Consider the following 15,394-nt stretch of genomic DNA (forward strand, 5'->3'; position numbering starts at 1 on the left):
CTTAGTAAATAAATTGTAAATTAGAAGGGATAGGTTTTTCCCATAAGCCTAACTCTTGCAGGGGGCCCTAACCCACCGAGGTTTACACTTGATGTGCCTTTACTCTTGATAGGATTAATTATAGAATATATAGAATTTCTAAGAAATTTTAAAGCTTAACAAGGATGACATCATTTATAAGTCCTTAGTAAAGCTAAAAAACATGGAAAGGTTTACAATAGAATTTATACAATATCTTTGATAGTAGATGCATATCAAAGCATTCCAACAGACGGACGGACAAAGTAAGTTTTATACTGGATGATCATCAGCATGGGAATGTTTTTTTTTAATTCAAGCCATTTATCTTTAATAACTGAAGAGAAATTCACGTTTACTCCTTTACGGTTTCTTACAGACAGACAGACATTTCAATTAGAGTACAAAGAAACATATGATAACATCCATAAACTTTGTGAAGTTAATAAAAATCCAACAAGATAGAAAATGTGGTTAAAACATTAGATGTCAATAGAAATATATACAGTAAACTTTAAACATACATCTCTAAAACCATAAAAATCTAATTACTAAAACTTTAGCATAATAGACGGAATGACTGACAAAGTTAATTGAATATATGATGCTTTTTAGTCAGCGAAATCCTCACAGACAAATTTGCTTTCTATTTTTATTTTAAAGTAAAACATAGTTCTGATTGTGTACCAGAAAGACATACAAAGTTCATTTAAGATTTTCTGCTAAAATATTTTTTAGTAGAGAAGCTACTATATAATTTGAAATATTCCTCTGTTTTTTTTCTAATAACTCGGACCCTAAGGCGGCCTAAGGCCGCTGTGTCACTTGTTATTTTATAACAAGGACAACTACATCCAGAAGAAGTGTGAATAAAACTGAACAGCAAATATATTTCTATCTTATTAGTTTTTTATTTTAAAGTGATTGTAGTAGAAATAAATGTGAGTAGATAAAATTACTAAAATCTTACAAAATCTTGTAATTTAAATTAAAAGAAAGAGTAGAATTTTATATCAGTAGGTTAATTTTCTTAAAAACAACTCACTAAATCTTTCTTGTAAGCTTATAAAGTACTTAAACGGTGTGACGGATTAACATACGCGTTGACAATCGGACATATAGCTGAACTACATAAACTACATAAATTCTTTTTCAAAATATGTATACCTATCTTATAAAACTAATAGCATTATCAAGTTAGTCTTCATAAACTATTTAAAATAATTATTCTTCATCCCATAAAGTTTGTATATTTGCAGAAAGTTTTTTCCTATATTTTTATCCATATTATATGTAGAATCTCTGGGAGGGAGAAGATATTAGAATAAATTTTCTCGTATTCATTTGAATCCGGTGGATAGGAACCGGTTCTCATAAATACGAAAAAACTATGTCTAGCATCGTATTATATCCAGTTTTCTACGAATATAGAAATGTACAATCATAAGATTAAAACTAGTTTTTTTTAGCCGGTGCCTTCGGCACCACGGGGCTAAAAAAACTAGTTTTAATCTTATAATTGTACATTCTATATCCGCGGAAAGCCGTTTATAATACGATACGAGAACTAACTATTCTCGTATTCATTCGAATCCGGTGGATAGGAACCGGTTCTCATCCATACGAAAAAACTATGTCTAGCATCGTATTATATCCAGTTTTCTACGAACATAGTTTTCTAGAACATTTCGGCATCTCGGGGCTAAAAAAACTAGTTTTAATCTTATACTTGTACATTCTATATCCGCGGAAAGCCGTTTATAATACGATGAAAGAAATAACTATTCCAGTATGGCTTCGAAACCGATCAATATCTGCTGGATTTGAACCCGATATGAGTCCTACTGGAAAATCATGTATCGAATCGTAATATTTACTGTTGTCAACTAATATAAAAATGTACAATCATGATATAGTTTTATTATTCCTTTACTCCGGCATCTCTGGACTAACAAAACTGGTTTTAATGGTATAATTGTTTAAAATAATATTCGATAAATAACTATTCCAGTATGGCTTTTAAACTGATTAATATCTGCTGGAATACAAACGGTTAAGAAAAAATCATGTAGCGTATCGTATTATAGGCAATTTTGTAAGAATAATAAGATAAAAAATCATAATATTAATTTATAAATAATATTATAATTTTTCAATTATATAATTATAATTAAGTTATCATATCTTGATTGGTTATTTCAAATATTAATTTATATTCAAAAGGTGTGTTTTTGATTATAATAATGAGGGGTGTGTACATCAATTTTATCGTTTCCTATATGAACCCTGTAGAAAGTGCAGTATAATAAGAAAGAACATTTATGTCAGTATCCAACATTCTCAAATAAATTTTCCTCCGCATCTAGTGCAGATTTCCTGACAAAAAGATATCCAACAAATTGTCAATTAGCCACATGTCCCCCCCCCCCTCTAGTTGAGTTTTAAAAGTTTTTATTATACCTTTAGCTAAGTTTTGAAAAGGCCCATCAATTTATTTTTTTGTAGGGTTTATTTCATAGTATATACAATATTTTTTTATTTTTTAGCACAGAAAATCCATTTAAAACTACACCACTAAACATGTGGAAAAAAATTAAGCTTTTAATATGTAAATGTGAAGAAAAAACATTCTTTGTTTTCTTAAAAGATTTGTCCTTAAGGTTCAGCGAAGTTTTTCTATACTTCCAATCAATCAATTACGTGTAGTTTTTTTCAAAATGTAATTAAGTTTTTTTATATTTTTGATTTCAAATGTACAAGAAAAATACATTTTTGATTTATCAATGACTGTAAATGATCATTTAATACCCTGTAACATTATTTCTTGTCTACAAAAGCCATATAATCTTTTTCCATTTCCATAATTTACCTGATTCCATTTTCTAAATTTGCGCTGCCTCCAAATTTTATTGGCAAGAACTCTCGTACTTTTCTATTATAACTATAAGAAGGTGATAACACAAACCAGTATAAAATATATGTTAACCTTTTTAAGCTTTAGCTTTAGATAAATTGATAATTTTATGCTTTCAGATAAGAGTGGGTCGATTTTGGAATTTCACATTAGTAGACATTGAAATGGTTACTGGGCCAATATAAAACCCTGTGAAACTTGAAAGAGGTTTTTTAATCCAAAAACAACGGGCGCGCGGGGGGTATAAAATGTACCCGCCCCCTTCTAAAATCAAAAATTGAAATTCCTTCAAACACAGGCATGTTGCATATCAAAATGACCGTATTAAAAAATATTGATCCAGTCTGAAATGATTTTTTAAATAACCTACCAAAATAAACAATTTTGACTTAATCAGCTGTTTTCAGGTACTTAACGAGATCTTATTCGAACTAGAAGCAATATTTTTTGAAACGGTTTTCAGATTCGTTATCAGCATTTCAATGCAACATGCCAGTGTTTAAAGAAATTTCAATTTTTAGTTTTATTAGGGGGTGGGCACTTTTATACCCCCCGCGCGCCCGTTGTTTTTGGATTAAAAAACCTCTTTTAAGTTTCACTGGGTTTTATATTGGCTCAGTAACCCCTGCCAATGGCTACAAATGTGAAAACCCAAAAAAGATTGCAAATCGACCCGTCCTATTTCAGATATTTTAGACAGGTTGCAAATTAAAATAACAATTAAAATCACTTCACGGGCTAAATACTAAAAAAATTCATATTTTATGATAGGAATCATTGGGTTTTCCAGGTCTTTATATATTCTTTTATACATAAGTAAGGCTCCCCTTTAAGACCCTTGTTTTACCCCCTCATTTTTTTTAAAAAGTACATTAGATTACACACATCAAGCCTTTGAAACCCCCTCATTTTACCCCCCCCCCCCAAAAAAAAAAGGTTGAACATCCTTGGTAAGAAAATCTTAGCTTTTCCTAGCTTTATATATTTTGACTAGCCTACAGCTCACGTTGTTCGCTGGTCTGTAATGCTCTTAAGAATATTAAATATCCTTACTGGAAAGGTAGAAGTCTGATGCAATTATTAAGGTATAAAATCCTATGTATTAAGAATTTGTAGAGGGCCCGATCTTTCAGGGTTAAGACAGAAGGCTTATTTTATGTTTACTGACCAATGCACGTCTACTCTAAGAATAATATTGTCTGTCGGTCTATTGGTAATGCTCTTAAATAATTTCCCAGCTTTTATCGAAGATATTTTTTTGTGTACTTACTATGTCTGTCTGTTGTGCACCCTTTTTGCTTTCATTTGCTTTGCCTTTTATTTTTTTTAAATTCAAGAGCTTCTATGGTTATGGATGTTGTCATCCTTATCTACCTGTTAAATTTTAGTAGCAAAGTCAATTAATATTAAGTTAAATAATTTTATTCCTCACTTAGTCTGTTATTCTGTCTATAGTGCTTCGAAATAAATAAAATTACTGTAAGGGAAATGTTTATTTTCCCTTCTGCTATTTAAAATAGAAGGTTGATTTTTTTTTAGACCAATGTATGACCACTGCACTGATCATCGTTCGTCTGCCTGTCGCTTATACCGCGTTTTCTTCTTTTAACTTTTAACTTTTGTGTTTTTACTTTTACTATTAGGAACTTTGCTACTTATGGATATTATCATCATTGTTGATGATTTTTAAACTTAGGGATCTTAGGAGATAATGTTCTATATTTATTTTACATCCCAAATGATGATAAACAAAGGTAAGCCTTCTGTTGATTTAAGTTTGGACACTTCTAGTATGTATAGAACTGATGAAACACTGATTAAGTTTTTTTAGTCAACGTGGTTACTAAAATTTGGTTAACAGTGTAATTTACAGTTAAATGTTCCCTCCTTCCCTAAGGAAAAGAAATTTTGGTACTGAAACTATCCTTCTTCCTCTAAATTCATATGGTCCATTAGTCTTTTGGAGACATCATATTTTAATAGCTAAAATATTTGTTTTCTCAGCTGCTATCAAAATTAAATGGCTTAAATTTTTTATCAAGATTATAATGGAACATTTGCAAATTCCGCTGTTATTTAGTAGCGAAGCTTATTTATAATTCAAAATGTCCGTCCGTTCGTCTGATGGCTAGGATTAGGGGGAAATGTGATTTTCTCTCTTCAATTTTTCAATTCAATGCCTGAAAAATTGTGTAAATATTCCCTACATAGCTTGTCAGTGTGGACCTCATTTATTGGTCAGTTCGTTCATCCAGTAAGAGGGAAGGAAATGGGGTAGAAAGGTTGTATAATGTTAATGATCTATTTCTACAGTTGTTCTGTCCATCCGTACGTCCCTAAAAGAAAGTTCTGATTGTTAATTTAGGCATATTAGAATTGTTCTATTGAATTAAAACTTGACAATAAAATTCATGAAACTGTCCTGCAATGAAGTCAAAGTAAATTTTTACCATTGCTTTACATAGTTTCCCCATCACCATGACGTTAGTATGTCCAAATAAAATAACTTGTATTTAAGGTATTAAATGACATATTTACTCAAATTTTTGCTGCAATATAAATATTTTCTCTTTTAAGTGCAGTTACTCTATATTTCTTAATGTTCTTTAGTATTTAGTAGTTCTTTACGGATTTTGTCACCCTTGTTAATCTTTCTCTCTCTCTCTCTCTTCCCCCCCCCCCTCGTTATATTTCTCTCTCTACCCCCTCTCTCTCCTTATCTCTCTCTCCCCCCCCGTTCTCTTTCTCTCCCCCCTCTCTCTGTCTCGTTACTACGACTTTTTAATGTCTTACGTTAGAATATTTGTTTAACTGAGTATTCAGTAATTAGTTTATATTTTCACCCAATTTAAAAATACACGATTTAACGTTTTGCTTCCTTTTTTAAAATCATTTATTAAAGATTAAAATCCTAATATTTTTCATTTCAAATTTTTGTCCTGAAAGGGTTAAAACATTTAGTTCAATATCTGAACACATTTACGGGAGTGTCGCACGAATCAATTTATTTTAAAACTAAGTTTTCTAAGATATACTATTTTTAAAATTTAAGTTTTCTGCTTTAAGAATAGAAATCAAATACTTTAATGTTAATTGAAAAGCAACATGAATTAAAAAAACTGAATTTATGATGCAAAAAGTAGAATAATGGGTATTAACGTTCTGGTCAGTGAGAGTTTAATAGGGATTATTGAAGCACTATGAGTTTTTAACACTATATGCTTGGAAGACTCGAGCTTGATTATAGACGTTTATTTCCTATATAGATCTGTCATGGATCTTGATGCAATAAAGCAGGCCGTTTTATACATGTTAAAAATTGGAAGATTTCATTAAATAAAAGTTGTCTCAAATATAGGTATTAAATAATTTGCTGTATCAAATGAAACCACGTACACAAGTATGTGTTCAGCCTCCAAAAGAAGAAGAAACACTCAAACAGTTTTAGAACTTTTCTTTTTGTATATCTCTTTCAACAATTATATTTCCCATTTTAATTGCTAGATACATTAAGGGTTAGAGGGTTCGTGATTTTTCTCTATTATCTTTTCTCTCCCCCTTTTTTTTATAATCCATAAACATCTGCTCTGGAACTCATTTTGTCCGCTTGACCATCCTTTATTTTTTTTGATGTGCTTCGCTTCTTATGGATGTTACCATCCTATTTCTGTTTATACCTCTAGAAAATATATAAAGAAGTTGTGGAAAGTGTTGGAAAAGTAATAAATTGAAAAATCTGGCAAATTGCGTTCCTTTCGTCCATTTCAATTTCCTCAGATTTCCAAATTGGGTTTTCTAATGCTCAGGGATACAAGGATAGGGCTATGGAATATGAAATAGATTAATGGTCCTTTTAATTGTTAGATTTTAAAAATCTGCCTTGTAGGCGTAGTAGAGGAAATCAATACCTCACACCAAAAAGTTAACATATCTTTTACTTAAACCACTTCCCCCCTATTAAAAATTAAACTCCAACTCTTTAGACGGTAGATTAAAATATTAAATATTTTACTACATGAAAGGTTTTTCTATCTCAGATTGTTTTCTTCCATCTTGTGTGATTATTTTTCTTTTTAAATGCATTTTTCAGGATGTGCATTGGACTTTGGATTGGTGTGATCTTGTTGATTCTGGTGGCTACAGATGCTAGCGCTTTTGTATGCTATATTACCAGGGATCAATACTTAAATATTTATTCACCTTTGTTTAAGAATCCAACTTAAGTAAAAATTATTCTAAATGTTAAATTTTTCTTTTACTTTTACAATCAATATACAACCATAACAATGTTAACAATTTGAATAAAGGATCGGTCCTGTTGACAAAATATATGTAAATATTTATTTAAGTATTGGTCTTCAGGTTTACTGAGGAGAACTTTGCAACGCTCATTGCAGTCATATTTATCATCAAAGCAATAGGTAAATTTTAGGATAAACAAAAATATAGTTTTGTCAGAGGACAGTTGGCTATCTATACACTAGCCCCCAAAGTTTTATAATAATGTTTTCCTATTCTTTGGCTTTACAACTTTGGGGATTTTTGTAGGAATTTAATTGGTTGGTGCATTTAGTGTCCAAACTTTTCAAGCACTAATTGCCATCTGCAGATGGGGTAGTTTTGTGTTTCATCATTGGATATGTACATCAATTTATCGGCCATTGTATTATCCCTTTTGATTAAAATGTATAGTGTAAAATGGCAAAAAAAAACTCAAAAATAAATTAAGGAAAGAAAACATAACACGTTGGTTTTTAGTATAGCAGATGGATGTGTGTCTTTGGTTATAGGCAAATTAAGATTCCTAATACGACATAACTGTTAACTGTTATAATTATTATATCCTTTAAACTGTTTTTAACCTATTTTTAAAACGTATATAAAAAATATACTATGACACCAGTAGAATGAGACTGCAGAGCCGAAATTTGAATTAAATCCCCAATAAACTTTTTTGGGGGGATTTAAATAATAATTTTTACTGTTGCCGTGATCATTTTGACCGAAGCAAAAGTTTTTTTTTTATTTGGGTAAAATTCGTAGCTTTTAGAGTGTTTTGCTTCATAAATATTGTATTCTGGTATAGAGTAAAATTAGGCCTTATGATTTTACTATAAAAATTCACTAAAAAGTTAATTCTTTATAATATATCAACGAATTAACATTAACATGTTTGTGTTCTCTCACTTATTTTAAAAACATAAAAAATGGCTGTAAAGGGTTAAATGACAACAAATGTTTATGCAATACAACAAATTTATTTTTGTCACATATACAAATGTGTTATAAAATAAGATTATTCAAACTTATTTTTAAAATATTTTTTTTTAAAAATATATCTTTTATGTGTATGGTTTTCATTCTTTTCATTTTAATTAAATAAAAATTATTTAACTACAATGGAAATAAGTCACTTTGTGAAAACACTCTTTTTTTGAATTGTTAGGAATTGAAATAAAACAAGACTTCTTATTGGTTAGATTTCAGAATTATTTGTTTTATTGTAAATGTTAGATTTTTCAATGAAATTAATTGTTTTGGAAAAAAAAAATATTTCCAATGAACAGAGTAATGTTTTTTTTATTGTATCAATATAAAGTGAATTATTTAAAAATGTTCTGTAAGCCACAATATTACCCGAAGTAAAAAAAGAGCTTTTGCTTCGGTCAAAATGATTACAGCAACACTAAAAATTAATTTTTAAATCCCCCAAAAAAAGTTTTTTGGGGACTTAATTCAAATTTGGGCTCTGCAGTCTGATTCTATAGGTGTCCTTGTATATTTTTGACCCCCCATTCAAAAATAGGTTAAAAACAGTTTAAAATGGTTCCAGACTTGATTCATGTCATAAGCACAAAACTACAAATGCATATTTTATAAACTAAAAATAATAGCAAAATCAAACCCCTTGAAATTATAAGCGAAGTAAAAAGTATGTTAAAAGGTACAAAAATATGATTTTTGTTTAGAAAAGTTGTTTTCCATTGAGAAGGCTTATCCCATCAACCCGTCACCCTGCTACTGTAAGCCTGCTGAACCGCTGGAGGGATGGAACTTTACTCAAAGGTAAATATTAGTAGCGAAGCTACTCTGTTATCTACTTTGTTTGTCCGTACGGGTAAAATTCGGGTAAAATTTCCAGTAGGTATTATTTTTTAATGAAAGCCCTTAAACTTAAAAAAAAAGAATTATGAAAAATATTTATTCCTGTCTGAAACATAAATTGATTATTCCAAAATTATTATATCAGGGAGGGGGGGGACATTGGACTGATTATTAAACTAGTCCCCTAGTTTTACTTTTATAAGAACATTTCCTGATTCGTTGGCTTAACAACTGGGGACTTTAGTGAATTTTGATAGGTTAGTTTATTAGGTTGAGTGTTCAAAGGTTTCAACTACTAATTGTAAATTACAGATAGGGTAATTTTGTGTAACATCATTGGTCATTGTCTTATCCCTTTGGATCCCTGAAATTATATGCTTTACTTTTTTTTCAGTTTACTGACAGTTGGCGAGGGAGGTGTAGGTGAGAAGATGAAACAGGCCTGTTCAATTGTTAGAAACTCTACAGCTACGGATACCATCGCACAAGAAATATTTAAAGGTATATTTTTATTTTAGGACAGATGGACGGACAAACTGAGTTAAAAAGCAGGGAGTAATGGAGGGGACAATGTGCGATTAATTCAATCAAAGAGTTTTCGAGGAAAGGCAATGAAAACCAGATTTATCCAGAAAATTTAAAGAAAATATTAAAGTGTTCACGGTAATCTAATTTAGAAAAAAAAATTTTCCCAAAAAAAGCATCTACCTGAAAATTCACTTTGGCAGGTCCTCAAGGTTTGAGACCCCTAATAATTGAATATTTGATCAATTGTCCCTTCCCTTACTCCCTGGTTTAAAAGAGCAGCTTCTAGTAGGGAATGAAAGGAACTAAAAAATACACTTAAATAATAATGGGGGTAGCTTTAACCCATCCACTAAAGAAATCCCATTTCACTGAAAATGAATATAAAATCTGAAGTTTTATAAAAACAAAATCCATCATTTTTTGGCTCAAATAGTTTGTGGACGATTCCCTTCCTCTCAACTTAATACTATACCCCATCTCCTCCTTTGGATCATGGAAGAACATATTTACCATAATGACATATATATTTGCAAACATCCACCCAATAATATTTTTTGCTTGCAATCTACAATTTAATAAATAATGGCTAAATATTTATTAAATGATGAATTTCATTTCAGGATCTGAGTCTGTAGGATGTCACTATGTGCCCAACGCCTTCCTGATGAGCTGCTTGATTTTCCTCTTCACCTTTCTCATCTCCTATCATCTCAAACAGTTCAAGAGTCAAAACTTCTTCCCGGCCATTGTCAGAAGTTATATTAGGTAATTGAATGGATCCGGTTCAATTCCGCCGGATACAAAAAGGGAATTCGTTTATTAAATATCATGTTTCGTGGAATATTGTAAGTTACCAAATGAAGTTATGTGGCATCTTAAAAAAAACTAATTTGCTTCAAAATTTTTTGTTAGATTTTCAGCAAGTCTGTTTCTATAAAAAAAGTAAATTAAAATTAATTGAGTTCTTCATTTGGGGATGCTTACCATTGGTCCCGGGATCCAATTTTTTTAGGGTATTTCATTTTTAAAATCTTAGGATGGTTTAAGACTATTTCTTTCTGTCCCCCATCCAAAAAAATATTTAAATGCTACAAAATACATTACTTTCTGCATCTTCTCATATAGTAGATAGCAATAATTTGTTTATAATGTTATATTTTTCAGTGATTTTGCTGTTGTGATTGCGATTGTGTCTATGACAATAATGGATATGATGGTTGGTGTAGATACTCCTAAACTATCGTAAGTATATTTTTAGGCTATCTATCCCTCCAAGTGTCTTGCTAGCATAGAAACTCCCCATCATTTTTTAAAATAAACTGTAAAAAGGTGGAGCAGGGTTGGTTTTTTCGTGCCTGACACCTGCTGAGAACCCTTACACTGCAGGGACTATAATTATGATTGTAACAACCCGCCGAGGCTACCCTTAACCCAATATAACCTAACATAACCTGACTAAAAGTAGTCATTATAATCAGAGGCTTCTCTCTATTCGACTACACAGTTCAGAGACTGTCGTTTCCTCTTGTCCTTGGAATTTTGTCTGAAAAAAAAATGACCACCATTCTCAGTATTTTGTTTAATTTTGGTTTAAAACTAATTTCCCTGCTGGTTAAAAAATACTAAAATGACCATGATTAATGTCATATTTATTCACAAAATGTTACAGGAATGAATATAGGATCTACGTGGATCCAGCTCCGAGAATGATTTTATCATAAAACCTAGTGCAACATCCAAGTAATAATATATGGATTGTTACAGGGTTCCAGACAAGTTTGCTCCAACTCTTCCGACCAGAGACTGGGTCATCCATCCCCTGGGAGGTAATCCTGTCTGGACAGCTCCGGTGGCCGTTGTACCAGCTATTCTAGGTAAACTTTTTTCATTATGGCTTCTAAACCAATGAATATCCGCTGGATTATAGCCGGTTCTCAGCAATACACAAAAATTATAAACATCATTATTACAGACAATTTTCCTCGAATATTAAAATAAAATTCATGATATTATTAATAATCTAACAAACCTGGTTTAAATCTTCCAATTTTTTCATTTTAATAACTATTCTTCCGGGAGGCTAAAGGGTTCGGTCCTCGATACAGTTTGGCAGGTCATCAAAAATTTAAATAACTACTTTACCAGTTACGTGATTACAATATATAATAATTATTGAGGAAATGCCTTGTCTTTAACATTTGGATTGGTGTATTTTTAGCCTGTAATCTGTTTTGTTTTGTTGGCATTAAAGAAATAGCAGTTATTTGATAATATACATGAAAAACTACCTTTATACTAAAACAAATTACTTGGTTATTTCACTCAGACATAAAATTGAACAGATAACTCCCCTCATAATCTAATGATTTAAAGATGTTTTTAGATCTTGAAGCCTTATTAAACCAAACCTAACCCAAAATAAACATTGAATATACTTTTTTTAAATTTTGGTTTTGGTCCATCTGCGATAATAAGGAAACTTATTCTAAACTATCAAAAAATAACTTCTTTGTTTCAAGGTTCTATTCTCATCTTCATGGATCAACAGATCACAGCTGTAATTGTCAACAGAAAGGAACATAAGCTTACGGTAAGTTGAATTTTAGTGTTATACAAGAACGTTCCCTTCCATATATTATAAAAAGTTCATTTCAATTACGTACACATTAGACTTAAAATCTATTACAACTAACATTTAATGTTATCAAGTATAGAACCCCTCCTTGTTTTTTTCAAAATTGAAAATAAGAGTGGTAGTTTTTTTGTATTTGTTTATAATTTTATGTTTATTGAGTACTGGTTAGCCCCGCAGGGTGAGGATACTGCAGGTATGGGTGCCGCAGATGTTAGGCATATATAAAAAAAAACTTTCCTGCTACTATTTTTATTTTCTTAAAAAATTAATAGGAGGGGCCTGTCAGTGCTCGATATGGACTTTGAAAGAAAGCCCCGATTTTATTTTTGGCACTTCATTTCTATCTATTATATTCAGTTTAATATAATTTTGCTTTATAACTTTTAAGAAGCTTGTAAGTAAGAATATGTTGTTAAACCCCAATAATACTGTTGTGTTTTTGTTTTAGCATACAAAAATAATAATATCTTCATAACTGTTGTTCAAAATAATTTATTTTTAAAGAAGAAAAATGAGTAGGTAAATAGTACCTATATTTGAGCATGGTTTTTGTTGTAAATATTTATTTTCAAGTGTACGAGGTTTGGTTATTTTAGAGAATTTAATTTCAATATCTAAATTTAATATTTATCCTTTTCTCTCTAAGATATTTAAAGAAATGAAAAAAAATATTTTCCCAGTAAGGATTCTAAAACGAAAAATATCTGCTTGATTGGAACCAGTTCTCAGTCATACTGAAAAATCACTATAGCATCGTGTTAGAGACAGATTCCGCTGAAATTAAATTTTGAAAATTAAAATTAAAACCAGGTTTTTTTCTTATCTCCGAGTCATTTACAGGATAGGATATTTTATCCCCCCCTCCCAAAAAAAAAAAAAAAAATATTGCGTTAAAGTTTTTAACAAACAAAATAAATGGAATATTGACAATTGTATACCATGAATCAGTTAATCACTGTATGAACTGTTTAGAAAGGAGGAGGTTACCATCTTGACCTGTTGATTGTGGCTGTCTGTATTGTGGTCAACTCTATCCTTGGTATTCCCTGGTTTGTGGCTGCCACAGTTCTGTCCATCAATCATGTCAGGTCAGCTGTTGTTACCAGGGAGGGAGTGGAGCTGTTCATTACACTTGCGGCTTCGCCCATAGCCTCTAAAAAAAGGACCAAGGAAATCTTCAGCAAAAAAAAGACCAAGGAAATCTTCAGCAAAAAAAAATTGGGGGGGGGGGGATTTTTTGTTTTTTGGGGGGTTTGGGATGTACACCAATTTATCGGCTATTGTCTTATCCCTTTAGATTCATGTGTAGTTACATATTTAAACTTAGATTGGCATTTTTGATGTACATTTTGAATGTATTGTACCGCTTATATAATATTTTAAAAATAGAGTATTGCTATGCTACATACGCAAAATTTATAATATTTTAGTGAATAAAATAACTTAATTTTAATAAACTGCCTGGCCAAATCCTAGATATATAGATCTTTTTGGTTGAATTCCTTATTTATAAAAAAACTTAACATATAAATCTCGACCTTAACAAAACATTTGACCATTGTTTTGCCGTTCACTTATGAAAAACTAAGGCTAACAACAACACTCATGCCCTCCAGATATACAAAACTCACTATTTTTATGTTTTAGATCTTTGACCCGCGAATCTGAATGCGCCGCTCCTGGTGAAAAACCCCAATTCCTTGGAATTAGGTAATTATCTTTCACCTTTTATTATGTTCCTTGAGTCAAATTATTTTTTTGGATGTTTTATTTTATTTTTCCCCTTCAGATGATAATCTTCAGAAAAAAGTAAATTTACAAGTTCTTATGGATTGATTATCGTTAACCGTTAAAGGTCGGGGGTTAGGGGGGGCGTTCAATCTTTAATAGCCTCCTCTGACCGCAATTTTTGACTTAGAGACCTTAAATTATAACCTTAAGCTTCTCTTACTTTCTTACATGTCTACATAACATAATAAAAACTGCCAAGTACAGCTGCGGTCGCCGAAAATTATGTTTTGAGATTTCTGATATGAAAATTACATAAAGATAAACATTTGAACGCCCCCCCCCCCCCGCCCCCGTCTATACCAATAATAATGCGGCTAGGGGCCCGACTGTTGAGGATTAAACTATGTTTATTTGTCTTTCAATTTTTCTCTCTAGCTATCAATTTCTAATTTTACTATCTACCTATACTATTTCCTTTATGGTTAATGTTCAGGAAAATGAAAATATTAAAAAGGATTAGAATTATTTGATGAGTTTTAAACTTTAAGCATGCATCTTTCATACACATTATACAGCATCAAACATTCTGAATAAAATTTAAAATAAAAAATCTTCCAATTTTATTATAAAAATCATTTAATAATTTTTTAATAATATGCGTTAAAGATATCTTATTGATACCTTATTTTTTGATATTGTCATTAAGCTGATTATTACCTCCCTAGTTATCACAGAATTATGATAACGTTTTCGTATTCGTTGTCTTAACAATTTTGGAGACTTTTATCAAATTTGGCTGTTTCAATAAGTTGAATGTACAAACCTTGCAGGCACTTTTTGTTTCACATTGGAGATGTACATCAATTTTTCGGCTATTGTCTTATCCCTTAAGATCTATGACAATAAAAAATTAATATTGTACATGAATTTGTGAGATTTTATCTTACAAGTTTATTTTCAGGGAACAGCGTGTAACTCATATTCTGATCTTCATCACTGTTGGGCTTAGTGTCTTCATGACCCCACTTTTGAGTAAGGTAAGGTTTGATAATTTACTTTCTCGTATTCATTCGAATCCGGTGGATAGGAACCGGTTCTCATCCATACGAAAAAACTTTGTCCGCGGAAAGCCGTTTATAATACGATGCGAGAAATAACTATTAAAAATTTGACTGAAAGGTTTCGTGATTTAAAAAAATAATATTGTTTTTTGTTTTTAATGTCAAAACCTAATATTAAGAAGAAACTATTTTTATTTTATTGCCGAAGACAGTTAGCAGACAATATCCAATTTACTGTAACTCAAAATTAATACTGGAAATTAGGTTGACTTGTTATTTATAGATCATGGTTTGACATCCTGCTAAGTGTTATGTTTTATATGAAAGTAACAGGGTGTCTGTTTTTCTGTAGTGAAGAATCTCGTTAATCACTGAGCCGACATGTGTCTTCTTTACAAAGAA

The 15,394-nt window shown here is 31.0% G+C and overlaps 1 protein-coding gene across 10 annotated transcripts in view; it reads left to right on the plus strand.

The window, feature by feature from the left end:
• Positions 1-15,394, plus strand: part of Ndae1 (Na[+]-driven anion exchanger 1) — a 98,550-nt gene that overhangs the window by 71,305 nt on the left and 11,851 nt on the right. For all 10 annotated transcript variants that reach the window (XR_013880764.1, XM_080164746.1, XM_080164741.1 and 7 more), the window contains 11 exons: positions 7,023-7,103; positions 7,292-7,353; positions 8,902-8,998; positions 9,432-9,538; positions 10,186-10,330; positions 10,730-10,807; positions 11,330-11,439; positions 12,085-12,155; positions 13,173-13,288; positions 13,848-13,910; positions 14,893-14,968. Coding sequence is in view for 9 of the 10 variants with exons in the window: in XM_080164746.1 (XP_080020872.1) it covers positions 7,023-7,103; positions 7,292-7,353; positions 8,902-8,998; positions 9,432-9,538; positions 10,186-10,330; positions 10,730-10,807; positions 11,330-11,439; positions 12,085-12,155; positions 13,173-13,288; positions 13,848-13,910; positions 14,893-14,968 (1,006 nt within the window). In the remaining variant the exon portion in view is untranslated. The remainder of the gene's footprint in view (positions 1-7,022; positions 7,104-7,291; positions 7,354-8,901; positions 8,999-9,431; positions 9,539-10,185; positions 10,331-10,729; positions 10,808-11,329; positions 11,440-12,084; positions 12,156-13,172; positions 13,289-13,847; positions 13,911-14,892; positions 14,969-15,394) is intronic.

The sequence above is a fragment of the Acartia tonsa genome, chromosome 6 (genome assembly GCF_053477335.1).
Source record: "Acartia tonsa isolate MP-2025a chromosome 6, ASM5347733v1, whole genome shotgun sequence".
In the NCBI taxonomy this organism is placed as follows: Eukaryota; Metazoa; Arthropoda; class Copepoda; order Calanoida; family Acartiidae; genus Acartia; species Acartia tonsa.